Source organism: Salvelinus sp. IW2-2015, linkage group LG15 (genome assembly GCF_002910315.2).
Source record: "Salvelinus sp. IW2-2015 linkage group LG15, ASM291031v2, whole genome shotgun sequence".
Lineage (NCBI taxonomy): Eukaryota > Metazoa > Chordata > Actinopteri > Salmoniformes > Salmonidae > Salvelinus > Salvelinus sp. IW2-2015.
In genome coordinates, this window is record NC_036855.1 from 37,637,919 (window position 1) to 37,665,042 (window position 27,124).

At 40.7% G+C, this 27,124-nt stretch overlaps 1 protein-coding gene across 2 annotated transcripts in view; it reads left to right on the forward strand.

Moving 5' to 3' along the window:
- Nucleotides 1-27,124, forward strand: part of col27a1b (collagen, type XXVII, alpha 1b) — a 143,468-nt gene that overhangs the window by 68,297 nt on the left and 48,047 nt on the right. The window contains exons 13-18 of one of the 2 annotated variants that reach the window (XM_024003292.2): nucleotides 1,608-1,661; nucleotides 23,946-23,990; nucleotides 24,746-24,799; nucleotides 24,954-24,998; nucleotides 25,512-25,565; nucleotides 25,683-25,736. In XM_024003292.2, the coding sequence (XP_023859060.1) occupies nucleotides 1,608-1,661; nucleotides 23,946-23,990; nucleotides 24,746-24,799; nucleotides 24,954-24,998; nucleotides 25,512-25,565; nucleotides 25,683-25,736 (306 nt within the window). The remainder of the gene's footprint in view (nucleotides 1-1,607; nucleotides 1,662-23,945; nucleotides 23,991-24,745; nucleotides 24,800-24,953; nucleotides 24,999-25,511; nucleotides 25,566-25,682; nucleotides 25,737-27,124) is intronic. The other variant, XM_070447120.1, reaches the window with a different exon arrangement.

The window sequence follows — 27,124 nt, forward strand, 5'->3', positions numbered from 1 at the left end:
CAACATGCAACAATTTTAAAGATTTTACTGACCTACAGTTCGTATAAGGAAATCAGTCAATTGAAATAAGTAAATTAGGCCCTAATCTATGGATTTCACATSACTGGGAATACAGATATGCATCTGTTGGTCACAAATACCTTTAAAAAAAGGTAGGGGTGTGGATCAGAAAACCAGTCAGTATCTGATGTGATCATCATTTGCTTCATGCAGCGCAACACATCTCCTTCACATAGAGTTGATCAGGCTGTTGATTGTGGCCTGTGGAATGTTGTCCCACTCCTCTTCAATGGCTGTGCAAAGTTGCTAGATATTGGCGGGAACTGGAACACGCTGTCGTACACGTCGATCCAGAGCATCCCAAACATACTCAATGGGTGACATGTCTGGTGAGTATGCAGGCCATGGAAGTGCTGGGACATTTTCAGCTTCCAGGAATTGTGTACAGATCCTTGAGACATGGGGCTGTGCATTATCATGCTGAAACATGAGGTGATCGCAGCGGATGAATGGCACGACAATGGGCCTCAGGATCTCGTCACGATATCTCTGTGCATTCAAATTGTCATTGATAAAATGCAATTGTGTTAGTGTCCATAGCTTATGCTTGCCAGTAACTCCACTGCAACCATTGGTCACTCTGTTCACAAAGTCGACATCAGCAAACCACTTGCCCACACAACGCCATACACATGCTCTGAGGTTGTGAGGCCAGTTGGACGTACTGCCAAATTCTCTAAAACGACATTGGAGGTGGCTTATGGTAGAGAAATGAACATTTCATTATCTGCCAACAGTTCTGGTGGACAATTGCATGCTCCCTCAAAACTTGAGACATCTATGGCATTGTGTTGTGTGACAAAACTGCATTTTTAGAGTGGCCTTTTATTGTCCCCATCACAAGATGCACCTGTGTAATTATCCTGCTGTTTAATCAGCTTCTTTATATGCCACACCTGTCAGGTGGAAGGATTTTCTTGGGAAAGAAGCAATGCACACTCACAGAAATGGAAACAAATTTGTGCACAAAATTTTAGAGAAATCATCTTTTTGTGCGTATGGAAATTTCGGGGTCTTTTATTTCAGTTCACGAAACATTGTACCAACACTTTACATGCTGTGTTCATATTTTTGTTCAGTGTATTTTGTCAATATGTACAGTAACAAAACAGTGGGAAATGTGTTAATCATACATTAACAAACACCCACTATGAGTATAATTATGATCATCATCACGGTGTTTTTATCTGCTGCTGTGTTGAACTGAATGTTAAGCAACATAAAACACGATAGTGCACTTTATGGAATACTGTAGCTTTGTGGATAATAGCCACACCAATGTGATTGATACTCGGAAGCCTAATATTCCAAGAACATTTTCTCACGGTCAACTCTGGGTTTGGGAAAATAACGGTATGTAATGGTTGGCCATGTCAATTATGGTCTAGTACATTCTATTTCTATTGCTGCTATTTGGTTGCCTGCTGCATTGCAGACTGTTGTGTTTCTATGTTTCTCCCATAGTGTGTAAGAGCTCTGTGCTACCCCTGTACTATACAGAGTGATAACATGTCTGTTCTCTCCTCTCTCTGTGTTTGTCTACTCAGGGGTTTCCCGGGGACTTTGGCGAGCGGGGACCACCAGGACCAGACGGAAACCCAGTAAGTGAAACAGCAGGTCTCCCCCTGTCCCCTTGAACACCCTTGTCCATCACTCCAGACCTGGGTTCAAATAACAGCCTATATTGTTTCTTTCAAATACTTCAGCTGCACTTGATAGAGTCTGCCTGGCACAATGGACCAACTGGAAGAGTCCCGAAAGTTCAATGACTGCCCATCTGGCACTTCAGGCAGGCTCAATCAAAGAGAAAACAAATGCTATTTTAGGTTCAGCATGTCTTTTTGAAGGTTTCTCTTGTTGTGTTTATACAGTCATAGGTCTACTTGATTTAATATCTTTGTTTGGATTCAAGGATTAGCATAACAACAGAAACGATCTATTTACAGAATTTGAATAACTGATTTACATAATTTCAGTAGAGCAGTTAAGAGTACTTGATCACTTCATGAGTGCACGGAAGTAGTGAAACTGCACACCATGGCTGTTTGCTTCCAGGCAGTCTTTAACTAAACACACACACACACACACACACACACACACACACACACACACACACACACACACACACACACACACACACACACACACACACACACACACAAAANCACACACACACACACACACACACAAAATGTGTATGGTGAAAGACATGCTAAACATAAGTCACACTTGATGAATTGAAAATATGTAGACCTCGCACTGCATTTGATCTTACTTGTTTCTTTCTGGAAGTAAGACCTGAAGATTTCTACTCCTGAGTCCTGAGCGGATAATGATTCCAGTCTGAGACTTTGTTACATAGTTAGTTATTAAGTGTTACCGTTAGTTACATAGTTATATGCCACAAGCCATTCACTGTTTGGTCTTTGATCATGTATACCATAGCCCTCCACACCATGAAAGAGCTCTGGACTTTTTACATTTTTAAATGTTTTATTTCACCTTTATTTAACCAGGTAGGCCAGTTGAGAACTGGCCTACCTGGTTAAATCATTTACAACTGCGACCTGGCCAAGATAAAGCAAAGCACTACGACAAAAACAACAACACAGAGTTACACATGGGATAAACAAACGTACAGTCAAAAACACAATAGAAAAATCGATGTACAGTGTGTGCAAATGTAGTAAGGTTAGGGAGGTAAGGCAATAAATAGGCCATAGTGGCGAAATAATTACAATTTAGCATTAACACTGGAGTGATAGATGTGCAGATGATGATGTGCAAGTAGAGATACTGGGGTGCGAAAGAGCAAAAAATTAAATAATAATATGGGGTAGTTGGGTGTGCTATTTACAGATGGGCTGTGTACAGGTACAGTGATTGGTAAGCTGCTCTGACAGCGGATGTTTAAAGTTAGTGAGGGAGATATAAATCTCCAGCTTAAGTGATTTTTGCAATTTGTTCCAGTCATTGGCAGCAGAGAACTGGAAGGAAAGGCGGTCAAAGGAGGTGTTGGCTTTGGGGATGACCAGTGAAATATACCTGCTGGAGCGCTTGCTACGGGTGTGTGTTGCTATGGAGACCAGTGAGCTAAGGCGGGGCTTTACCTAGCAAAGACTAGATGACCTGGAGCCAGTGGGTTTGGCAACGAATATGTAGCGAGGGCCAGCCCACGAGAGCATACAGGTCGCAGGGGTGGGTAGTATATGGGGCTTTGGTGACAAAATGGATGGCACTGCGATAGACTACATCCAATTTGCTGAGTAGTGTTGGAGGTTATTTTGTAAATGACATCGTCAAAGTCGAGGATCGGTAGGATAGTCAGTTTTACGAGGGTATGTTTGGCAGCATGAGTGAAGGAGGCTTTGTTGCGAAATTGGAAGCCGGTTCTAGATTAATTTTGTATTGGAGATGCTTAATGTGCATCTGGAAGGAGAGTTTGCAGTCTAACCAGACACCTAGGTATTTGTAGTTGTCCACATATTCTAATTCAGAACCGTCCAGAGTAGTGATGCTAGGCGGGTGGGCAGGTTCGGGCAGCAATCGGTTGAAGAGCATGCATTTAGTTTTACTAGCATTTAAGAGCAGTTGGAGGCCATGGAAGGAGTGTTGAATGGCATTGAAGCTCGTTTGGAGGTTTGTTAACACTAGTGGTCCAGGAAGGGCCAGATGTATACAGAATGTGTGTGTCTGCGTAGAGGTGGATCAGAGAATTACCAGCAGCAAGAGTGACATTATTGGTATATACAGAGAAAGAGTAGGCCCGAGAATTGAACCCTGTGGCATACCCATAAGAACTGCCAGAGGTCTTTGACACAGGCTTCCGCTTGACACACTGAACTCTGTCTGAGAAGTAGTTGGTGAACCAGGTGAGGCAGTCATTTGAGAAACCAAGGCTATTGAGTCTGCCGATAAGAATGCGGTGATTGACAGAGTCGAAAGCCTTGGCCAGGTCGATGAAAACGGCTGCACAGTACTGTCTTTTATCTATGGCGGTTATGATATCGTTTAGGACCTTGAGCGTGGCTGAGGTGCACCCATGACCAGCTCGGAAACCAGATTGCATAGTAGAGAAGGTACGGTGGGACTCGAAATGGTCGGTGATCTGTTTGTTAACTTGGCTTTCTGTGGACTCAGTGATATCTGGATCATTGCACATTCATACGTATGCTCATTCATTGACATGCTTAGAGACATAGAGTACCTGGTAACACTACATTTTAAGGGGTCCTTATTAAAATGTAATAACATGTGTAATTACACTATAACTATAACATGTGTAATTACACTATAAGTATTGTAGTTAAACGTAATAATTCATAGTTACACTATAAAAACAGCATGTAACTTGTGATTGTTACAGTCGATAATTACAGAGTTGTACAGCAAATGCGTGTTACCATGCTTTTTACATGTGGGCAAGTTTCCACTAAATTCACCAATTTAGTGTTTTGTTTCTTCTCGACAGCATCCGATTCAGTAACAACTTTCACAAGGTTGTAATCTCTTGTGGACAGTTGCACTGGGTGTCCAAGATTAGAAAGGTTGAAGGCTCACTATGCTCTAATTACCAACCCGTAAATGTACACTCTTTAAAATCTCCATATTGTTGCTAGGAAGTTAACCCCAAAAGTGTATAATCTGGGTTAACTTGGTTGAGTTTACAAAAACAGATCAGATATACGTCAACCTCTCTGACTGGGGTCTACCATACGGGTGTCATCCCAGATTATACATTTAAAAATGACTTATAGTTAATGTATATGTTTCCCATTATGACAACCTGAGTCTCCTTTACCATCCAAGTGGGAAGATAAACCCACTAGTACACCACAGAGTACTATCTGTATAAGTAAAATGTAATTACTAGTTGTTACACTTAATTTTAACGAGCTAAATCCTGTGTATCTTGAGGGGTACTTAAGTGATAATGCCAGAGAAGACAATGTTTGGAGGGTATATTGTCCGTCAAGGGCCGGCAAACCGTGCCAAAATATCCTCCATACACCGGCTTCGAGGGCATTATCACTTTTATATAACAGGTTACATATTCAAAAACGGTTCGGCTTTGGTTACAACCCTTTTTGGGTCTATATAGAACCCTTTTTTATGGTTATTTTATAGAACCTTTATGCAGAATGTTTCTATAAAGAACAAACAGAGCTGTGTGCAAAGCACACCCCCAAATATTTGAATAAACCGCCTCCCCTACATTTAAATTATCATTAAAAGAGTAAAGAACCCTTTTGTGACCTGTGAAGAACCATTGATCCTAGACGATAGTGCACATGTCTAGGCTAGCACGTGTATAGGCTAGGAAATCGACAAAGATCTGTCTTCATCTGTTTCTTTCTGGACTCTGAGACCTTATGGAAATCTGTGGTGGAGAAAAATAACGTATGACAATTTAGCAAATACACAACAATTAGCCTACTAGCTAGCTATAATCAGAGACGGTATAGAATCCTTCCTCCAATATGTCTGCTATCATTATTATCATGATTTCTATCATTTAGGGTTTAGGCCTATTGCTAGGCCTAGCTACCTAGTTGTTATGGTACACAGCTAGCATTATACTAATAATGATCCTTTCTCATCCCCTATTGTGTTGCACCATTGGGGTTGGTGTTACTAGTTAAAATTAGAGGCTAAGTTATTCTACTTTTACTGTAAACAACTATACCAAGCCTAAAAATATACAAAACTGTTAACAAAACGATTGCACATTAATAAAGGTAATTGTGGCTTCAGCGACTTGAACCAGCACTGAAATTAGAAATGGATTCACCCATGTTATTTTTTATAATGCAGATTTGTCAGGACATTGTAAAGCTCATTCTAAAATACAGACGTGATTTCTGTCCCAGCGGATTGCACGGTGTGCAAGTCTTCAATATAGACAAAAATGTGTTGAATTATGCTTTTAGTCAAGGGCTGGAACAAAAACCTGTAAACTCCTGTCCTGTCTATAAAAAAAACATATGGGTGTCAAGACTAAATTTGCCCTCATGTACTGAACAATTTATGAATGTTGGAGGTTAATCTCCTTTATATCCCTCACTTGGAAATTACTTATTTTGTACAATGGACTGTGTTTTAAGGACTCATACACAGACACAGGAAAACCAATAAACATTTGAACTTTTAGTGTTGATGTCTTCACGTTTCTTTTTGGGGCTTGGGCATCCGGTGACTACAGTTCATCTGTCTAATCCCCGGCAAGGAGAGAGAAAGGTATCAATAATATGACAATACTGTATTCATTTCATTGAACATATATTCCTGTTTGATATGCATTTATATAATTATGTTATCCTTTATCCCATGCCAGTATTTGTTTTATAGCCAATGCATGTAGCTTACATTAGGATACAGTAGCCTAGGCATAATCTATTTAGATTACATCATATCACATTTCAATATTCGTTTTCAATGAATATACAACCATGTTACAACCATACAACCATGTTATCTTGAACATTGGTGTCATTTAATAATATGCTCGGTTGTGATAGTTGTATGAATGAATCAAGCCTACTCGTTAGAAAATAAAAATAAAATATGAACAGCTCTAATGCAATATTAGCTTTACGTTGAAACACCACTATTCTGGCTATTAATCATTCTTAAACAGTCAGTAAAATGTCAAAAAATCGTAGCCTGTATGATATCTTGCATGCAAGCTTACCTGTCATGTTCAAAATGATGGACCAAGCAATATACAAGAGGAGGACCTTATACCATAGGATAATTATTCTGGTCGGTGTCAACTTCATTCATTAATAGGTACTGAGGGAATTGATTCTGTTACTTGTTATTCGTGTCAGATGCAGTGGCAAGAAAAAGTATGTGAACCCTTTGGAATTACCTGGATTTCTGCATAAATTTGACATAACATTTGATCTTCAATCGAAGTCACAACAATAGACAAACATAGTGTGCTTAAACTAATAGCACACAAATTATTGTATTTTTCTTGTCTATATTGAATACATCATTTAAACATTCACAGTGTAGGTTAGAAAAAGTATGTGAACCCCTAGTCTAATGACTTCTCCAAAAGCTCATTGGAGTCAGGAGTCAACTAACCTGGAGTCGAATCAATGAGACGAGATTGGAGATTTTGGTTAGAGCTGCCCTGCCCCATAAAAAACACTCACAAATTTGAGTTTGCATTTCACAAGAAACATTGCCTGATGTGAACCATGCCTCGAACAAAARAGATCTCAGAAGACCTAAGATTAAAGAATTGCTGCCTTGCATAAAGCTAGAAAGGGTTACAAAAGTATCTCTAAAAATCAGTCCACGGTAAATCAAATTGTCTATAAATGGAGAAATTTCAGCACTGTTGCTACTCTCCCTAGGAGTGGCCGTCCTGCAAAGATGACTGCAAGAGCACAGCGCAGAATGCTCAATGAGGTTAAGAAGAATCCTAGAGTGTCAGCTAAAGACTTACAGAAATCTCTGGAAGATGCTAACATTTCTGATGACAAGTCTACAATACGTAAAAAACACTAAACAAGAATGGTGTTCATGGGAGGACACCATGGAAGAAGCCATTGCTGTCCAAAAAAGTTCGCAAAAGAGCACCTGGATGTTCCACAGCGCTACTGGCAAAATATTCTGTGGACAGATGAAACTAAAGTTGTGTTGTTTGGTAGGAACACACAACACTATGTGTAGAGAAAAAAAGGCACAGCACACAAACATCAAAACCTCATCAATCAATCTCTGACGAAATGGGTCATATTAAAATCCGACATCTGTACTGGTATTTGTGGCCAAAGTATAAATTGGAGAGAAAAAACCCCTTCAAAAACCCCACCTCAAACAAATGCTTTGTATTTCCTCATAGAACATGTCGTCATCTCCCCGAGGAGGATGAGCTGGCCAATCAGCGATCAAGAGGAGGATGAACTGGCCAATCAGTGGTCTACTTGCGTGAATATTTTTTATGACCTATATATGCCCACACCATTCTGTTGTTGGGGTAACATACTTAACTTCTCTAGGATAGGGGGCAGCATTTTCACGTTTGGATGAAAAGCATACCCAAATTCAACTGCCAGCTACTCATCCCCAGAAGAGAAGATATGCATATCATTAGTATATTTGGATGGAAAACACTCTGAAGTTTCTAAAACTGTTTGAATCATGTCTGTGAGTATAACAGAACTTATTTAGCAGGCAAAACCCCGAGGACAAACCATTCAGCTATATATTTTTTTGAGGTCACTCTCTTTTCAATGGAGTTTCATTGGGAATCCAGATTTCTAATTGACCTTCTTGCAGTTCCTACCGCTTCCACTGGATGTCAACAGTCTTTAGAAATTGGTTGAGGTTTTTACCTTTGTGTAATGAAGAAGTACGGCCATCTTGAACTAGGGTCACTAGGGTCACTAGCTACAGTTTGTTTTAATCCTGTATTGAACACAGATCATCCCGTCTTCAATTTTATCAATTATTTACGTTAAAAAAATACCTAAAGTTGTATTACAAAAGTAGTTTGAAATGTTTTGGCAAAGTTTACAGGTAACTTTTGAGATATTTTGTAGTCGCGTTTGATTTTCTGGATCAAACGCGCCAAATAAATGGACATTTTGGATACATATCGACGGAATTAATCGAACAAAAGGACCATTTGTGATGTTTATGGGACATATTGGCGTGCCAACAACAGAAGCTCGTCAAAGGTAARGCAATAATTATATTTTTATTTCTGCGTTTTGTGTTGCGCCTGCAGGGTTGAAATATGCTTCTCTCTCTTTCTTTACTCTGTTGCTATACTCAGATAATAGCATCGTTTGCTTTCGCCAAAAGCCCATTTGAATTCTGACATGTTGGCTGGATTCACAACCAGTGTATCTTTAATTTGGTGTCTTTCGTGTGATTTAATGAAAGTTTGATTTTTATAGTAATTTATTTGAATTTGGCGCTCTGCATTTTCTCTGGCTTTTGGCCAAGTGAGACAGTAGCATCCCGCCTAAACTCAGATTTTTGGATATAAATATGAACTTTACCGAACAAAACATACATGTATTGTGTAACATGAAGTCCTATGAGTGTCATCTGATGAAGATCATCAAAGGTTAGTGATTCATTTTATCTCTATTTCTGCTTTTTGTTACTCCTCTCTTTGGCTGGAAAAATGGCTGTGTATTTCTGTGACTTGGCTCTGACCTAACATAATCGTTTGGTGTGCTTTCCTCGTAAAGCCTATTTGAATTCACAACAAGTGTAGCTTTAATTTGGTATCTTTCATGTGTGATTTCATGAAAGTTTGATTTTTATAGTAATTATTTGAATTTGGCTTAATTAATTAATTAATTTTTTACTGGCTTTTGGCCAAGTGGGAYGTTAGCGTCCCACATATCCCAGAGAAGTTAATGAAAAAAATGGAAGGAAAACTATTTCACTCATATTTTAAGTAATTATAAGTAATATTTAATAGAAATCGGTAAACACTGGACAGTTTAATTTATAAATAATGCATCCCATCCAAAAGTGAGAATGTTCGTCAATCGTGAAACCCTTGCAAGGTTACATGATGAAATAAGAGGTTGTCTTACGACCATTTTGTGCATTTATTAACCATTATTCAACCAAGCTTAATGGGCTCACAATTTGGCCAGCGCTGAATGACTATCTCACAATTTTATGAATAACTGTTTATTAAGAGCCATAACTTTTTATTAATGTGTTAAAAATGTTTTTTTGATGCTTAATAAAGTAATTCACCCGTTGTCAAGCCCTGCCATCCTTTGCTACAGTTGCTTTCAAGGTCAAATGTAGCATTCAATTATTTAACTATTTAAAAAAAATATATACAGTATATGTAAACCCCTCGTTTTTGCAATAGCGCTCATAAGCTTCAATGCATTTCAAACGAAAGGTCGACCGGTGCCTGGGTATCATCAATGTGGTTCGTGCAGACTGAAATAAATGTGCATTCGGTTGCTATCGGGAACTTGAACAAGCATTCGTTGTTACATTTCTGTAATTACAGACTGCAATTACCACCAGTTTCATGTTGTTAGTTTAGTGTAACTATGAATTATTAAAATTAATTACAATACTTGTTACAGCGTAATTACATATGTTATATCTAATGTTCTGTTTAGCTCCCCAGGGACTGCCACTTAGAAGAAATATCAGTGCGGGCAGTCAAGCATGAGTTTGAACTTCAGTCAACTTTATAGAGTTTCCCCCGTTCGTAAGACTATCAACGTTTACCTTTACTGTGGGAATTGTGATCGAACCAACGCAGTATAATCCACTTTCAATGCAACATACCAAAACAAAACGAACTGTGCAAGACGTAGTATGCAAAACTAACTATACAAGAGATTTTGTAGGCAGAACGCATCGGAGTAGGATTATATTCAATCAATCAAATTTATTTATAAAGCCCTTCTTACATCAGCTGATGTCACAAAGTGCTGTACAGAAACCCAGCCTAAAACCCCAAACAGCAAGCAATGCAGGTGTAGAAGCACGGTGGCTAGGAAAAACTCCCTAGAAAGGCCAGAACCTAGGAAGAAACCTAGAGAGGAACCAGGCTGTGAGGGGTGGCCAGTCCTCTTCTGGCTGTGCCGGGTGGAGATTATAACAGAACATGGCCAAGATGTTCAAATGTTCATAGATGACCAGCAGGGTCAAATAATAATAATCACAGTGGTTGTAGAGGGTGCAACAGGTCAGCACCTCAGGAGTAAATGTCAGTTGGCTTTTCATAGCCGATCATTCAGAGTATCTCTACCGCTCCTGCTGTCTCTAGAGAGTTGAAAACAGCAGGTCTGGGACAGGTAGCACGTCCGGTGAACAGGTCAGGGTTCCATAGCCGCAGGCAGAACAGTTGAAACTGGAGCAGCAGCACGGCCAGGTGGACTGGGGACAGCAAGGAGTCATCAGGACAGGTAGTCCTGTGGCGTGGTCCTTGGGCTCAGGTCCCCCGAGAGAGAGAAAGAAAGAGAGAAAGAGAGAAAGAAAAAGAGAGAACAAGAGAGAGAATTACTTAAATTCACACAGGACATCAGATAAGACAGGAGAAATACTCCAGAAAATGGACTGACCCTAGCCCCCCGACACAAACTACTGCAGCATAAATACTGGAGGCTGAGATAGGAGGGGTCGGGAGACACTGTGGTCCCGTCCGACGATACCCCCGGACAGGGCCAAACAGGCAGTATATAACATATAACAAAGGCATATATATTGCATTGACAGGCACGACTCAGGCACGTTCTCTACACAGACCGGTGCACCATAACCAATCAGAGCTGCAGTAGGCCTATATGCAAATAGACCATTGCCATATATGGATCTGTGCCATTCACTTTGAACTGGACTGTTTTTACAGCATCAGCGGTCGTGAGTAGATGCGCTTGTTTTGAGATCAAAGCGAGAGCTACATGTAGCGATGTGTGCACATTTTTACATGTGTTCATATCCTTTGCTAGTTAGTGAGTTAYTAGCCCAGTTATAGATCATTTGTAGTCAACAATGGGGGCGGGATTGCTTAAAAATGTGTGCACTTCTAGATTAAAAAATGTGTGCACTTCTAGACATCTTTGAAAAGCAAGTCAGATAAAGAGCTTTTTTTGTCTTAAAGGGGCAGTGTTGTATTTTGAGGGTAGCATAATTTGTCTGATTCTCTGTAATAGTGCTATGGGAATAATGATGCATTTTATTTTGTAAAGTGGTTTCTTGCGTCAAACAACACAACATTTTCAGTCCCCTCCGTCTGAAGTGTATAAGTGTATAAACAATGTCAAGCCCTGCATGKTTTTTTTTGCATTGGAAGTTGCACAGAATTTTCATTTGCAACGATCAAGTTTGCACTCAGCAGACTTGAAATTTGCTCAGTGATGAAAAAATGTTGAGGGAACATTGGTTATAACACTGTAATGAAGTGTTACTGAGTACTCACATGCCAAGTATGTTTCTAGGTATTGTAGGCTATTTCTAGAGCAGTATGCACTCCCATGCACTTCTCAGTAGCTGAATTGGGGACGACTGGGAAAATCAGCTCACTGATGGACATGCTGTCTGTAGGCCAGTAGGGGGAACTTTCCCCTCCAAGCAACGAAGCGGATACTGTACTTCAGAAGGGTCAAAAGGGGAATAATATCTTCACCAAAGCAATTCCTTAGATCTAATCCCACTCTATCCACACAATATCCTAGTTTGACATGGAGACATGTGGTCTTTCATACAGATACATTTGCTCTCTTAGTTTGACCCTGACATCTCCTTGAGTGGCAGCTGTATAGTGATATTGTGATTGGCTGACCTCTGCGGAACTCTCCAACACCATGTGTCTTTCCAACCGAGGAGAGGGCAAGTTCCAGTTGGCTGAATAACCTCTCCTTCATAGTGAAGTTAGAAGAGGAGAGGAGGGTGGAGGATTCCGGAAGACCACACTTTAAAATTGGTCTGTAACACCTCTCCGTAACATCTATCTCCCCTTTTCGAAAAAGCCCCCCTCTCTCAATTCAATAAATGCCTTATTGGCATGAATGTGTGGTTTCCACTGTTGCCAGAGGAATGTATATGAAGTATCACATAAATTAACAATATGTTTGAGCAAAAATAATAATATATATCAACAACAAAAAATGATGCTTGTAAAATCATTTGTGAAAAAAGTAAACAAACAGCAACAATTGACACATTTAATATACAAGGGTTCATGTGTATGACGTGGCTGAAGCTATTGTCTCTCTTATATTATGACAGAACTGGACATAATCTGCAGCAAGATCTACYGTCTCTACATTTTCTTTTAACAAAATGCAGATTTTCTCCTAAACAGGCAGTTCCAAAAATCCTGCAACTCTTTAATTACATKTTGGGCAGTGGACTAGGAAGTGCGGCTCATTCTGTACTTCACCCAACCCACAGTGCTTACATAGTCTTTCTTCTTCTTTGTTTTTGCCAATGATTCGTGTATGTATTTTGATTAGAGATTTGTATTTGTTTGATTTTGTAATTTGTGGTCGAATAGTTTAATTTAGCTGGTGCTTTTGGGCCAGTTGCTTAGGGTCACCAGATTTTGGTAGGTCTTTTCTCAAGTGCTATGGGGAATCTCCCAAGTTCTGCCCTGCAGACAGTAACGCATTACATGCAYCTATAATCACATTTTTCTAACTTACTGTTGAGCAGACGCGTTTTTAGGACTTCCATACATGGGGGAAAAATTTTAGCAGGATGTGGATTTTTTGGGGGCTTTTCAKAAACACATTTCATGCAGTTTACATCATTTACATGATGGCCACATGCGCAACTCTCTTCAGGTAGGATGCAATTTTGGAACTTAATTTATAAAGGTTTTTCATATTTATAGTAATTTGTTTTATCATGATTATATTGTATTTCATTGATATTATTTTAAGCCTATTAAAAAAAAAATCTAAACCAGTTCTTTAAATAGCCTATGCAGAACCTGTTTTGTTTCATTCTGTTGAGACATTTCCGTTCGCTAAATTAAGTTTGATCTGTGTTTTGAATTGTGTTTTCCGTATTTAGTTTAAGATAGTTAAGTAGTGTCACGTTCCTGACCTGTTTTATGTTATTTTTGTATGTGTTTAGTTGGTCAGGGCGTGAGTTGGGGTGGGCATTCTATGTTTTGTGTTTCTATGTTTAGGTCACTTGTAATTAGCCTTATATGGTTCTCAATCAGAGACAGGTGTTTGACGTTTTCCTCTGATTGAGAACCATATATAGGTTGGCTGTTCACACTGTTTGTTTGTGGGTGATTGTCTCCTGTGTCTGTGTCTATGTTGCACCATTACGGGACTGTTTTCGGTTTGTACGTTCGTTAATTTATGTAGTCATTTCCCTGTTCGTGCTTTCTTCGTGTTTCATGTAAGTTCTTACGTCCAGGTCTGTCTACATCGTTTGTTGTTTTGTTAGTTATCAAGTATAGTTCGTTTTTTCGTCTTCGTCTGTTTTTGTTTAATAAATTATCATGTCATCATACCTCGCTGTGTATTGGTCCTCCGATCCTTCTCTCCTCTCCTCGTCTGAGGAGGAGGAAGATCTAGAAAGCCGTTACAAGTAGGCCTGCTGTAAAATAAATATAATTAGCCTATTGCTGTCATTTGTTGGGTACGGTAGGCAGTAGCCTTTCTTGGTAATTACTGAAATATAGCCTGTTCAAAACTTCTTTGTTGTAAAGTATACGCTGGGAGTCGGGAAGCAAGTTCAGGGAGTGGCTTTTAATAATTAATAACACAAGGAACAAGAAACACGAGTAGCGTACAGACATGAAACAACGGAACAGAAACAATAACGCCTAGGGAAAGAACCAAAGGGAGTGACATTTATAGGGAAGGTAATCAGACAGGTTATTGAGTCCAGGTGAGTCTGATGATGCACTTGTGCGAGTAACGATGGTGACAGGTGTGCGTAATAATGAGCAGCCTGACGACCTCGAGCACCGGAGAGGGAGTATACGTGACATTTGTGAAGGTTTAAACCAGTTTGCAAGTGTTTTGTTTCAATATGTTGGGCCATTTTCTTTGGCCAAAGGAAATTTTTCATATTTTCCCTATAAACATTTTTTTTATTTAACTAGGCAAGTCAGTTAAGAACAMATTCTTATTTACAATGACGGCCTACCCMGGACGACGCTTGGCCAATTGTGCGCCTCTCTATGGGACTCCCGATCACGGACGGTTGTGATACAGCCCAGGATCAAACCAGGGTCTGTAGTGATGCACTGAGATGCAGTGCCTTAGACCACTGTGCCCCATTGGGAGTCATTGCCTTGACTTACTTTTGATGTTACCTTAATAAAGTTTAGAAACTTTTGTGAAGGTTTCGTGTGGTGTGGCTATTAGCCTATTAAACTGCAGACCTATGATATGAAGGCAGTGTGGGTCARCCCTCCAACTGACTCCAACAGTTGAACTTGAGATGAGGAAGAATGTTTTAGGCCTACCAGAGTTACTCCTATAATTGAACAATATAATGCTTATCTTTATAAAAAATATTCAGATCTAAAATGTACGAATTAGCCACCTTCTGTACGTCTATATCTGTATAGCAGACACAGTAGCCTATCAGTAGCCTGACAATGATTAATAAATGCATGTTGGTTTTGTAGCATGCCACCGGCATCTCTCTCTCTCTTGCTCTCTCACTTTCTCTCTTGCTCTCTCTCTCTCTCTGGGGTGAAACAGTTCGTGCATATATTATGACGACATTTTGATGACTTTAGCAAGGATTTTTTCGACTGTTCAGGCACACCGAACTCATTAGCCAAAGTCTACGCCCCCTCGTCGGCATAGTGAAGCATGCTGACGCCTTAAGCTTCTGTTTCTTTATATTCGATTTTTTAAATATTCATATCATACAGTGGATGCCATATCATTTGGCCAATATCCCTAATATATTGATGGCACTGGCTGTGTGGGTGGACGGCTTAATGGGTTATCCATCCAATTCTCAAATATTCGATAATTAAATTTTCCCGGTCACTTGTCTGGTGCATGGTTTCCGTTAGCAGGTAATAGCCGGCTTTAGACAGATAAAAAAATTGAAAAGCCCAAAAATAAAACTGGCACACAGGCCAATTGTTCAGGATAAGAAAAAAATAAGATAAGATTTTAAAAAATCCCATTGCGAAATAATGCTTTTTAGCCTATTCTTGATGGAAAACCAGTCGATGGAAAAACATTTGACCCATGCTTATTGGTCTACACACTTATTGGTCTACACACTTTCTTTCCCGCTAATTGTACTATGAAAAAACATTAGCATACCGTCTTTTGTGCATTGCTGCACTTATAATGTGAAGAAATAGGCCTAATAGTTTATCCACATTTAAGCTAAATGTCCWAATCTTAGGCATCAGACTCATTGCTTTTAAACTTTTTTTTATGTATCCTAGGCCAACTAGTTGTATGAATTTGGGATCTATTGTCCCATAACTGTCCCAGAGTCTGTTTGAAATAGGCTATTTTTCTCGACAAGCTGACCAATAGAATAGGTAAACTTTTCTACTATCGGGGACARTAAATTGACATAGGCTAKTGATTTTGCTRTCCGTTAYTCGTCTTGTTGGCTGAGGAAATTTAAATGTGGACTGTTATTCTAACATCTTCAAAGTGCGCATCTGAAGGACGGACTTTGTGGCATCCTCGACTTRCATGTTCTATTAAGATKAATTACTATAATCTAAATGTGATTTCTGTCATTCTGAGCACTGTGGGTGGACGCCCTAATCAGGTTAAGCACCCAGTAAATTTCTCAAATGTCTGGTAAATTAAAATGCTACAGGTCAAATGTCAGGTGCCACATTTTTCATTATGGAAAACCTGGTCTGGCGCCATATATACAGTACCAGTCAAAGGTTCCGTCATTACTTTAAGACATGAAGGTCTGTCAATGAGGAACATTTCAAGAACTTTGAAAGTTTCTTCAAGTGCAATTGCARAAATCCTCAAGTGCTATRATGAAACTGGCTCTCATGAGGACCGCCATAGGAAGGAAGACCCAGAGTTACCTCTAATGAACTTATCCTCTGCAGCAGAGTTAACTGCACCTCAGATTGCAGCCCAAATAAATGCTTCACAGAGTTCAAGTAACAGACACATCTCAACATCAACTGTAAGAAGAAGAGACTTGCTTGGGCCAATAAATACGAGCAATGGACATTAGACCAGTGGAAATCTGTTCTTTGGTCTGATGAGTCCAAATTTGAGATCTTTGGTTTCAACTGTCGTGTCTGTGAGACGCAGAGTAGCTGAACAGATGATCTCCGCATGTGTGGTTCCCACCATGAAGCTTGGAGGAGGAGGTGTGATGGTGTGGGGGTGCTTTGCTGGTGACACAGTCAGTGATTTATTTAGAATTCAAGGCACACTTAACCAGCATGGTTACCAAATCTTTCTGCAGCGATACGCCATCCCATCTGGTTTGCGCTTAGTGGGACTATCATTTGTTTCCAACCGGACAATGATCCAACACACCTCCAGTCTGTGTAAGGGCTATTTGACCAAGAAGGAGAGTGATGGAGTGCTGCATCAGATGACCTGGCCTCCACAATCACCTGACCTCAACCCAATTGAGATGGTTTGGGATGAGTTGGACTAAAGAGTGAAGGAAAAGTAGTCAACAAGTGCTCAGCATACAGTATGTGGGAACTCCTTCCAGACTGTTGGAAAAGCATTCCAGGTGAAGCTGGTTGAGAGAATGCCAAGAGTGTGCAAAGCTGTCATCAAGGAAAATATATTTTGATTTGTTTATACATTTYTTATGCTACTACATGATTACATATGTGTTATTTCATAGTGTTGATGTCTTCACTACTATTCTAAAATGTAGAAAATAGTCAAAATAAATAAAAACCTTTGAATGAGTAGGTGTGTCCAAACTTTTGACTGGTACTGTATGTGATCCACCATCTTGATTCGGTCATATGTAGCAACATTACATTTTTATTTATTTACATGAAAGTAGAGACTAGAAAATGGCCTGTGGATGTTTTGGTACACCTACTAGAGAGCACCTCTTTGTCTACACCCATGCAGCATAGTTCACACCCTCTTAAGCCTTAGCCCCACCCATCTCTTTAAGGATTCACGTGTGAGGCCATGTGCTAAATTGACTGAGTAAGGTAGTGTAGTAAACATCCAAATATTAAGAGTAAAAGTGTTGAAGGTAGTAGCAAAAAGTAGTGGTAAAAATACCCTTTATCTAGTCCTTGGCCTATATCCTAATCAGACTTTGATGCAGGTCATGTTGTTCTTCACATTACCATCTCTGGTAAACACACGCTATAGCAAATCAAATCTATGTTTATTTGTCACATGCACAGGATGCAGGAAGTGTAAACATTACAGTTAAATGGTTACTTGCATAGTGGAATCTTTTGTTTAGATCCATAATCCCAACCCATACTACCACAGACCATGCATGAATCTGCAGGTAGCTTAAGCTAAAGCTAACCAACTAGGTTCAATGTTAGCTAKCTAGCAAACATTAGGCTATAACTATTAATGCAAATGGTGACAACAACACTGTTGATCGCCGTTTCTTCCCATAACTGTCATCTGAAGACTCTACAATGTCTGTTCACTTTAAATGTTTTTACCTAAAATCAGGGTTTCCTCATCGTCTGATTCATTTTCAGAGTCAGACAGAGTCAGCATGGCACGATCGCCCTCCAGAAAGTAGTCCATCACAACCTTTTCCCACTGACCTTTCGATACGCGCCTGTTAAATTCAGGTCAGAAATGTTAAAGCATTAGCAACATTTTGCAATTCTTCATGATATCGTTCAAAAAAGCCTCATGAGACAGATTATCTACACATACTGAGCAGCTCATGTTATAGACAGAAGCAGCTACATGGCAGACCAATCCAAACTTCTCTCGGCATGTCCAGCCATCCCTTATCTTAGCCAATCATGGCTAGCAGGAAGGCCCGGTCTTTTTCCCAGACTCTTAATTTAACAATTTATTTGTATTTGAGTTGTTATAAGGCACATGAAAGTTCACATGTTCTAGAAGGCTTTCTGCCCAAAAACACATTTTTTATTAAAATAATATTTAAGTATAAAATAAAAAAAATTTACGTTCAATGCTCTCCTTGACAGTAGTGATGTGCGACACAATGCCTAGCTCCCTGCACGTCACACACACACACCACACACACACACACACACACACACACACACACACAAATATATATAGTATACACATATTGCCACAGTAGGCTACAAATATAACTTTCCAGTGCACTGACTCACCCAATGATGAAGATGAAGTCTGGCTACTCACCGGTGATGGCCGATGCACTTGGGCAATAGCCATCTCTAGATAAGCTACTTGGAAACAGTGCTGTTCGCCAGATCGCTCAAAAGTTGTGAAAAAAAATTTTGCTTTCTACGGACAGATTGGTCTTCTCTTTTCAGCAGTAGGCATTTGACAGATTGACAGCCGCAACAAACCAAATAAATATAATCCATAGATGGCAGTTCGCATTCACGTCAGAACTGGCAGCCATCGCTAGTGTACCACTGAGTCTCTGGCCACAATGCAACAAGCTGTTTTACACTGAACTAAAATGTAAAGTGTTTGACCCATGTTTCATGAGCTGAAATAAAAGACCCCAGAAATGTTCCATTCACACAAAAAGCTTATTTCTCTCAAATATTTGGCACAAATTTGTTTACATCCCTGTTAGTAAGCATTTCTCCTTTGCCAAGATAATCCATCCACCTGACAGGTGTGGCATATCAAGAAGCTGATTAAGCAGCATGATCATTACACAGGTGCACCTTGTCACACAACACAATGCCAAAGATGTTTCGAGGGAGTGTGCAATTGACATGCTGACTGCAGGAATGTCCACCAGAGCTGTTGCCAGAGAATTGAATATTAATTTCTCTACCATAAGCCACCTACAATGTCGTTTTAGAGAATTTGGAAGTATGTCCAATATGTCCAACCGGCCTCACAACTGCAGACCACGAGCATGGCATCATGTGAGCAAGCGGTTTGCTGATGTCAACGTTATGAACAGAGTGCCCCATGGTGGTGGTGGGGTTATGGTATGGGCAGGCAGGCATAAGCTACAGACAAACACAATTGCATTTTATCAATGGCAATTTGAATGCACAGAGATACTGTGATGAGATCCYGAGGCCCATTGTTGTGCCATTCATCCGCCGCCATCACCTCATGTTTCAGCATGATAATGCACAGCCCCATGTCGCAASGGTCTGTACACAGTTCCTGGAAGTTGAAAATGTCCCAGTTCTTCCATGGCCTGCATATTCACCAGACATATCACTCATTGAGCATGTTTGGGATGCTTTGGATTGATTGGTACGATGGCGTGTTTCAGGTCCCGCCAATATCCAGCAATTGAAGAGGAGTGGGACAAAATTCCACAGGCCACAATCAACGTTATTYGAAAGGAATTGTGTCGCATTGGATGAGGCAAATGGTGGTCACACCAGATACTGACTGTTTTTTTGATCCACGGCCTACATATTTTTTAAGGTAACAGATGCATATCTGTATTCCCAGTCATGTGAAATCCATAGATTAGGTTCTAATGAATTTACTGTATTTCAATTGACTGATTTACTTATATTTACATTTTACTCATTTAGCAGACGCTCTTATCCAGAGCGACTTACAGTAGAGTGCATACATTTTATTACATTTTTTACATACTGAGACAAGGATATCCCTACCGGCCAAGAGCAGACGCTCTTATCCAGAGCGACTTACAGTAGAGTGCATACATTTTTTTATTACATTTTTACATACTGAGACAAGGATATCCCTACCGGCTGGCCAAACCCTCCCTAACCCGGACGACGCTATGCCAATTGTGCGTCGCCCCACGGATCTCCCAGTTGCGGCCGGCTGCGACAGAGCCTGGGCGCGAACCCAGCCCAGCCTGGGCGCGAACCCAGAGACTCTGGTGGCGCAGCTAGCACTGCGATGCAGTGCCCTAGACCACTGCGCCACCCGGGAGAGTTGAACTGTAACTCAGTAAAATCTTTGAAATTGTTGCATGTTGCGTTTATATTTTTTGGTTCAGTATATATTTGTCATGCTTACTGCCCAAATTGCTGCCTTCACGACTGTAAGTGCTTGTAATAAAACTTAATCCACAGCAATATTGTAGAAGCTATTTGTAACGGCTGTCAATGTCGTTCTCCTCCTCAGACGAGGAGGAGCATGGATCGGACCAAGATGCGGAGTAGGAGGTATTCATGATTTTAATGGCAAACCAACAAACACTACAAATAAACAAAACAACAAACGTGACTAACCTGCAACAGTCCTGTGTGGCCCAAACGCTAACACAGGAAACAAACACCCACAAAACACCAGTGAAACCCTGGCTACCTTAGTATGACTCTCAATCAGAGACAAACGATACACACCTGTCTCTAATTGAGAATCATACCAGGCCGAACACAAAACCCAACATAGAAATACAAAAACATAGACTGCCCACCCAACACTCACGCCCTGACCAATAAAGACATACAAAACAAGAGAAAACAGGTCAGGAACGTGACACTATTGATCCTCTGTGGCTACWGTAAATAATGTTTGCTGCTGTAGTATTTTTAATGGTTTTATTTATGTCTGTTCAGACAGGAGTAATAYAATTGTGGGAAAATATATTTTGTAATAATTTTGTCAGCATATAAATCAGCAAATACAATTAACTTTAATTTGAGGGTGTCCCAGAGATGTAGATTGTTCTAATATGGTAGTCAGTTCATTTATATAAATATTGAATACAGTTGGACTAATATTGCAACCTTGTCTAACTCCTCTGTCCTGACCAAAGAATAGTTTTATTTTCTTGACAACTTTATACAACATTGGTTTTACTTATAGATCACATCAATAATATCATATACCTTGCCTCCTAAACCACTTTGAATGAGTTTTAAGAACATATCTTCATGCCATATGGAATCAAAGGCTTTTTGAAAGTCTATAAAACAGGCAAATCTTTTTCCTTTGTGAGTTTGGTGGACATTTTTTGGGACAAATGTGTGGAGGGTATATACACTACATGACCATAAGTATGTGTACATCTGCTCGTTAATCATCTCATTCAAAAATCATGGGCATTAWTATGGAGTTGGTCCCCCCTTTGCTGGTTTTCCACTAAATGTTGGAACATTGCTGTGGGGACTTCCATTCAGCCACAAGAGCATTAGTGAGGTCGGGCACTGATGTTGCGGGATTAGGCCTGGCTCGCAGTCGGTGTTCCAATTCAAAGGTGTTAGATGGGGTTGAGGTCAGGGCTCTGTGCAGGCCAGTCAATTTCTTCCACACCGATCTCGACAAACCATTTTTGTATGGACCTCACCTTGTGCACGGGGGCATTGTCATGCTGAAACAGGAAACTTTAGAGTACCTACAAAGTCTGGGTCTGTGCTTTTCACACCAAAGTTTGAAGACCACAAACCTGAATGTTATAGCTGCTTATCCTTAAGGATGCTATATTTCAAATCCTCCTTTATGTGTTTAACAGTGGAATGCTTAATATGTGAACCAATTTGTTATCATTGTGGGTGTTATCATATGTTATAACATGTTATGGGGATAAAATAATAGTTAGGTGTAAACTTTTAATAATTAAACAATAAAAAAAGGCTACATATCATATAGTACTTTACCCTGGATGACATCTGTAGTGGATGTATGTTTTTAGTTCAGTATGCGTATCTTAAAGCAGATTACAGCAACAGGTCTCTTATCTGGCTCTGGTTGTYCTGTACTGAGGACACTGTTGTAGTCACTACTGCGTAACTTCTGTACTGCCTGTTTTAGCTGGCTGGGTGGGTGCTCTGTCAGGGATGACTCGTGGGGGGGCATGAGGACCAGGAGCAGCATGGTGACTGGGGCCAGTGGGAATTTGGGCTCCCTGTAGTTTGTGGCTCCTTGGATGTTGAGGGGCCCTGGGACTCTTGTAGTGCTGATTAGAATCTCTGGGMTTGGTGTGGGTATTGGAGGGGGACCTGTCCCCGGCAGTGTCTTTCAGGGTTTTTGTGAAGAGCCTGACTCTGTTCTTGCTGAGGTGGTCATAGAAGTGATGAGGTTGAATGTCCTCTGAGAGCAACTCCATGGCAGTGTATGTGGTGGGGCACCAGAGCTTGATGACTCTTCCCTGGCAGTGTGGCCGGGCTGGTGCCTGATGACCTCTTCCTTCAGTTCCTGTAGCTCTCTCTGTAGGTCTTGCAAGTGGCTGTGATCGACAGTGGTGGCCACTATCTCTCTCAGGCGACGCACTTACATTCTGAGGGCCTGGTTGTCCTCCTCCAGTTCTCTAGTGGCTGACTGTAGCTCCCTGATCTCACTGGGCTGCTGTTTCCCCGGAGTCACCAGGCTGGTGTCTTCCTCTGTCAGCTCTTGACTGCTTCTGCTCTGGCAGGTCAATGATTTCTCCCTGAACTCAGAAAAGTCTCTTTCTAGAACAGATGGACTTTCTGAAAGATTTGATGTCGGAGGAGAGTCTTAGAGAGACGAGTCTGCTGTCAGAGCTTGGAGGGGTTGTCTTCTCCTGGATTGTGGTCTGTGGAGAGGCTGCTTGCTCCTTTGCTTCTTCTCTTAGGGACTATAAGTCTTCCTGGAATTTCCTCAGGCTGCTTTCCCTGGACCACGATGGTGCCGATATGATTGACGTTAACGGTGAGGCAGTGGCAGTTTGTCCTCATTAATTGTTATCTGTCTGCCTTTTCAATGTTTTGGGTATTTCGTGCACAACAGGGTGCCAGGCTGAGGGGCTCTCAGTATGAAATAAGACATTTATTGTGGTTTTCTTCCCCTATAGTATTGAGAAGTCTGCCACCAAGGTCTCGGGTGATTCTCTCATTACTTTACTTTTAACATTTTTCCTTTGCCTTTAAAAGAGCAGACATCTGTATGGTATATAATCTCCATTTAGATTTTCTATTGCTGATTTCTAAAATTGGCTCTTTCCAAGCTTGCTCAGCTTTCTTTTTTATTTCAGTTCACAGATCAAGTATCTCTCTCTCTCTACCTGGAGAGGATGTGGGCATGACACGTAGCAGTGGGGTAGTTACCGGGGACAACAAGCCCTTCTCTGTGTGTCGCGCCAGCCCCCCTTTCATTAGCCTGGCCTGACCCGCGAGATGGGAGCTGGAGATTACACAAACAGGGGGGGCCACAGGGGACAACACACACCAACACACACATTCTGAGAGCTAGGGTCTATCCCCTTCCTTCTCCCAGAAGCGTAAGGAACACTGTGCCTCTCTTCTCCCTGTGTTTGTTTAGAATAGAGCCTATAACCTTAGAGAGACATTCTCTCTCTCTCTCTCTCTCTCTCTCTCTCTCTCTCTCTCTCTCTCTCTCTCTCTCACTCAGGGCGAGCTGGGAGCCCCTGGTCCTAATGGAGTTCCCGGGCTCATTGTGAGTATAAACAGCCATGTGACATGTGCACTCTTAGAATTAAAGTGTTCCAAAAGTGTTATTTGACTGTCCCCATAGGAGAACCCTTTTTTCTTTACAGGTAGAACCTTTTTGGTTCCAGGTAGACCTCTTTTTTGGTTCCAGGTAGAACATTTCGTGGTTCCATGTAAAACCCTCTGTGCTTCTAGATAGCACTTTTTTTTCTAATTGTGCACCGTCACTCTCTGCTCCACTGCACTCTCTAGGACACTGATTGGTTTGGGGATGCCTGTTTATATTTAAGCAATAAGGCCCGGGGGGGTGTGATATATGGCCAATATACCACAGCTAAGGGCTGCTCATATGCACGACGCAACGCGGACTGCTTGGATACAGACCTTAGCCATGGTATATTGGCCATATAACACAAACCCCAGAGGTGCGTTATTGCTATTATAAACTGGTTACCAATGTAATTAGACCAGTAAAAATTACTGTTGTGTCATACCCGTGGTATACGGTCTGATATACCACGACTGTCAGCATGCAGGGCTCGAACCACCCAGTTTATAATTTGTCTTGTTGATGATAAACAGATAAATATAGGTCCCAAATGTTGCCATTAAGAACATGGAGAAATACTCTTGCTCTATCATTCAACTTAACTACTGTATACATATGTTAGGAATGTGTGTGACATAATTGTCCTACAGCTGTAGGTCTGCATTTCCGTCTACAGTGTTCTAAGTGTGTGTTCTGTGTGTTGTTGGTGGCAGGGAGACATGGGTCCTGTAGGGATGATGGGTTTGCCAGGACCATGTGGACTCAAGGTAACTGACCTACTGCTTTACTCACGTCTACTGTACATGCTGTTACAAAATGTTGTAAGCGTAATACAATGCAGGAGGTGTCATAATCTCAAGAGGGGTTTCTCTCGGGGCAACACCAGGCCTGTTTGCTCATCAGTGATTGGTTAAATTTCAGGGGGTACCAGGAAATCCAGGAGAACCAGGACTGAAAGGTGATAAGGTGATCTGAATACCTCATTATTAGCCTACTGTACGTAAATAAACCATCAGATCAAATTATGCATGCCAAATAGTCTCGTCCACTAGCTGGCTCTCTGGGGATGAGGTTACATGTGGTAAAACTACAGACATCTCTAGAAATCTGATTCAGGAACAGTTTAAAGACTTTCCGAAGCCTACAAGGTGACATTCATCATCAATCACTGCAAATTTAGAGCTTGGGCTTGCTATGTGCTCCATGTATCACATATATGTATAAGCTACTGTGACATATGTGCTTTTCTTAGTAAAAATTCACATATTTGCTGAGTACAGCAAGTGTATAACAATGGCAGATGTGCAGTGCTCCTATGCAGTCGACAGGTCACCAGATGACATCCCTAGAGCTGCCTACTGGGCATACTGGATCTGCCTCATGCCCACAGCTGGCTATAGTACTCATCAATAGAAATGAGGATTTATAGTGTACATTTGTTAGTGTATTCTTAACCTTCTAACCTGTCTCATTCTTCAGGGTGAAGTTGGTCTTCCAGGGGAGCAAGGAGAGAATGGATTCCAAGGTGACAAGGTATTTCACTCCACTACCACCTGACAGATGGTGCTGATGTTTGTCGTCTGAGTCTTTGTGTCTGGGTTTTAACTGTGGATAACTTCTTTTCACAGAAGTGCTCTCATTGTTTTACAGGGTATCCAGGGTTCACCTGGGTTGCTAGGTATTCAAGGGAAACCAGGGCAACAGGTGAGTCCATTAACCTGTCGTGGCGTTGGATTGATTAATGTGACGACTGCTGTTCATCGAATAATTAACTGTTCATAATTACGTGATTAAATGAATCAGGTAATTATTAACTCAGTAACCTGGGGCACCATGGGAAAGTTTGGCTTTATTGAGTTTCTATTTCCCAAATTAACTTAATGAATATCAGAATATCGATTTTACAACAGTCGCTAATTAATTAATTTCCTCTACAGTCTCATTCTGAATGTCGCATAATCTGGGAATCTGCACAAACCCGAGTCCCACTAAATAAGTCTGTACCACACCAATTGAGTTGATTATTTATTTACTAACAAGCTAAAATGATAAATAAGATACACATACACACAGTCTAGGCTATTGATTAGAACTTACTACAATGAAACAGGTCCCTAGCAGGCCAACACAATATGACACTTGTTACACAAAATGGGAATTTCAAACAAGAAAGTGCATGAGAGAAAAGCACACTTAGGTACATTTGTAAACTATCCTTAGTTTAACCCTAACCTTGCCCCGAACTGCCGCTCTTATGGGTCAGAATATAATGATGTAATTACGTGTCGAAGGTCTCCGATGGGGTATCTCCTCGTGGACCGAGTTATGACTTCTCCACTGATGGTGACACTTCTGTTGTTACCGGGTGTAACTCTCTGTAACTTTCCATTGTTTCCACACAATGGCAGTGTCCTTTCTCTTAGTGGTCTGGTTCCTCTCCCTTGTTCTGAAAGAGGGGTCTTCTGATGACGGCTAATCAGCCATATAAGTGGTTCCAGCGTGGGAATGAAAGCAGTGTAGACACACGATTCCTTGGAGAGAATAACCGGGAGGTCCTGCTTGAATTCATCCTTTTAGACACAACTACTCATCCGTAGCATAGATTGTTAAAAGGTTCCTTTGTCGCCTTCAACCTCGTGTTGTGTTTTGGAGTTACAACTAATCGGACCTTGGCTGCAGCTCGTGGTCACCTAGTCATAATGTTAATTCTTAACTCACATGTTTTATACCCTCGGGTCAGAAATGGGCGTTTCCGCCTTTAGGGCAAGTTCTCTGGGTGTAACTAGTTACGAGGCAAGGTCWAAATTTTACTCAGATCCAATTTAGACAAATACCTTCACATTTAATCTTTACAAAAACATTATCTTTGATCTGGACATTTTCCACACAACGTACATTATGCAAACATCAGGTACATTGTGAAAACTCTTCAAGTTACAATGTTTTTGTTATAACGTCGTAATTTAACTATTAATAACATAACAAAAATGACATTCATTTTCATATTCCATCTATCGTCATTACTACCATTTTGGCTGACGAAACATATTGTCCCAAAGTCCATTTATTGCATSTTATTGTTCTGAGGTAGG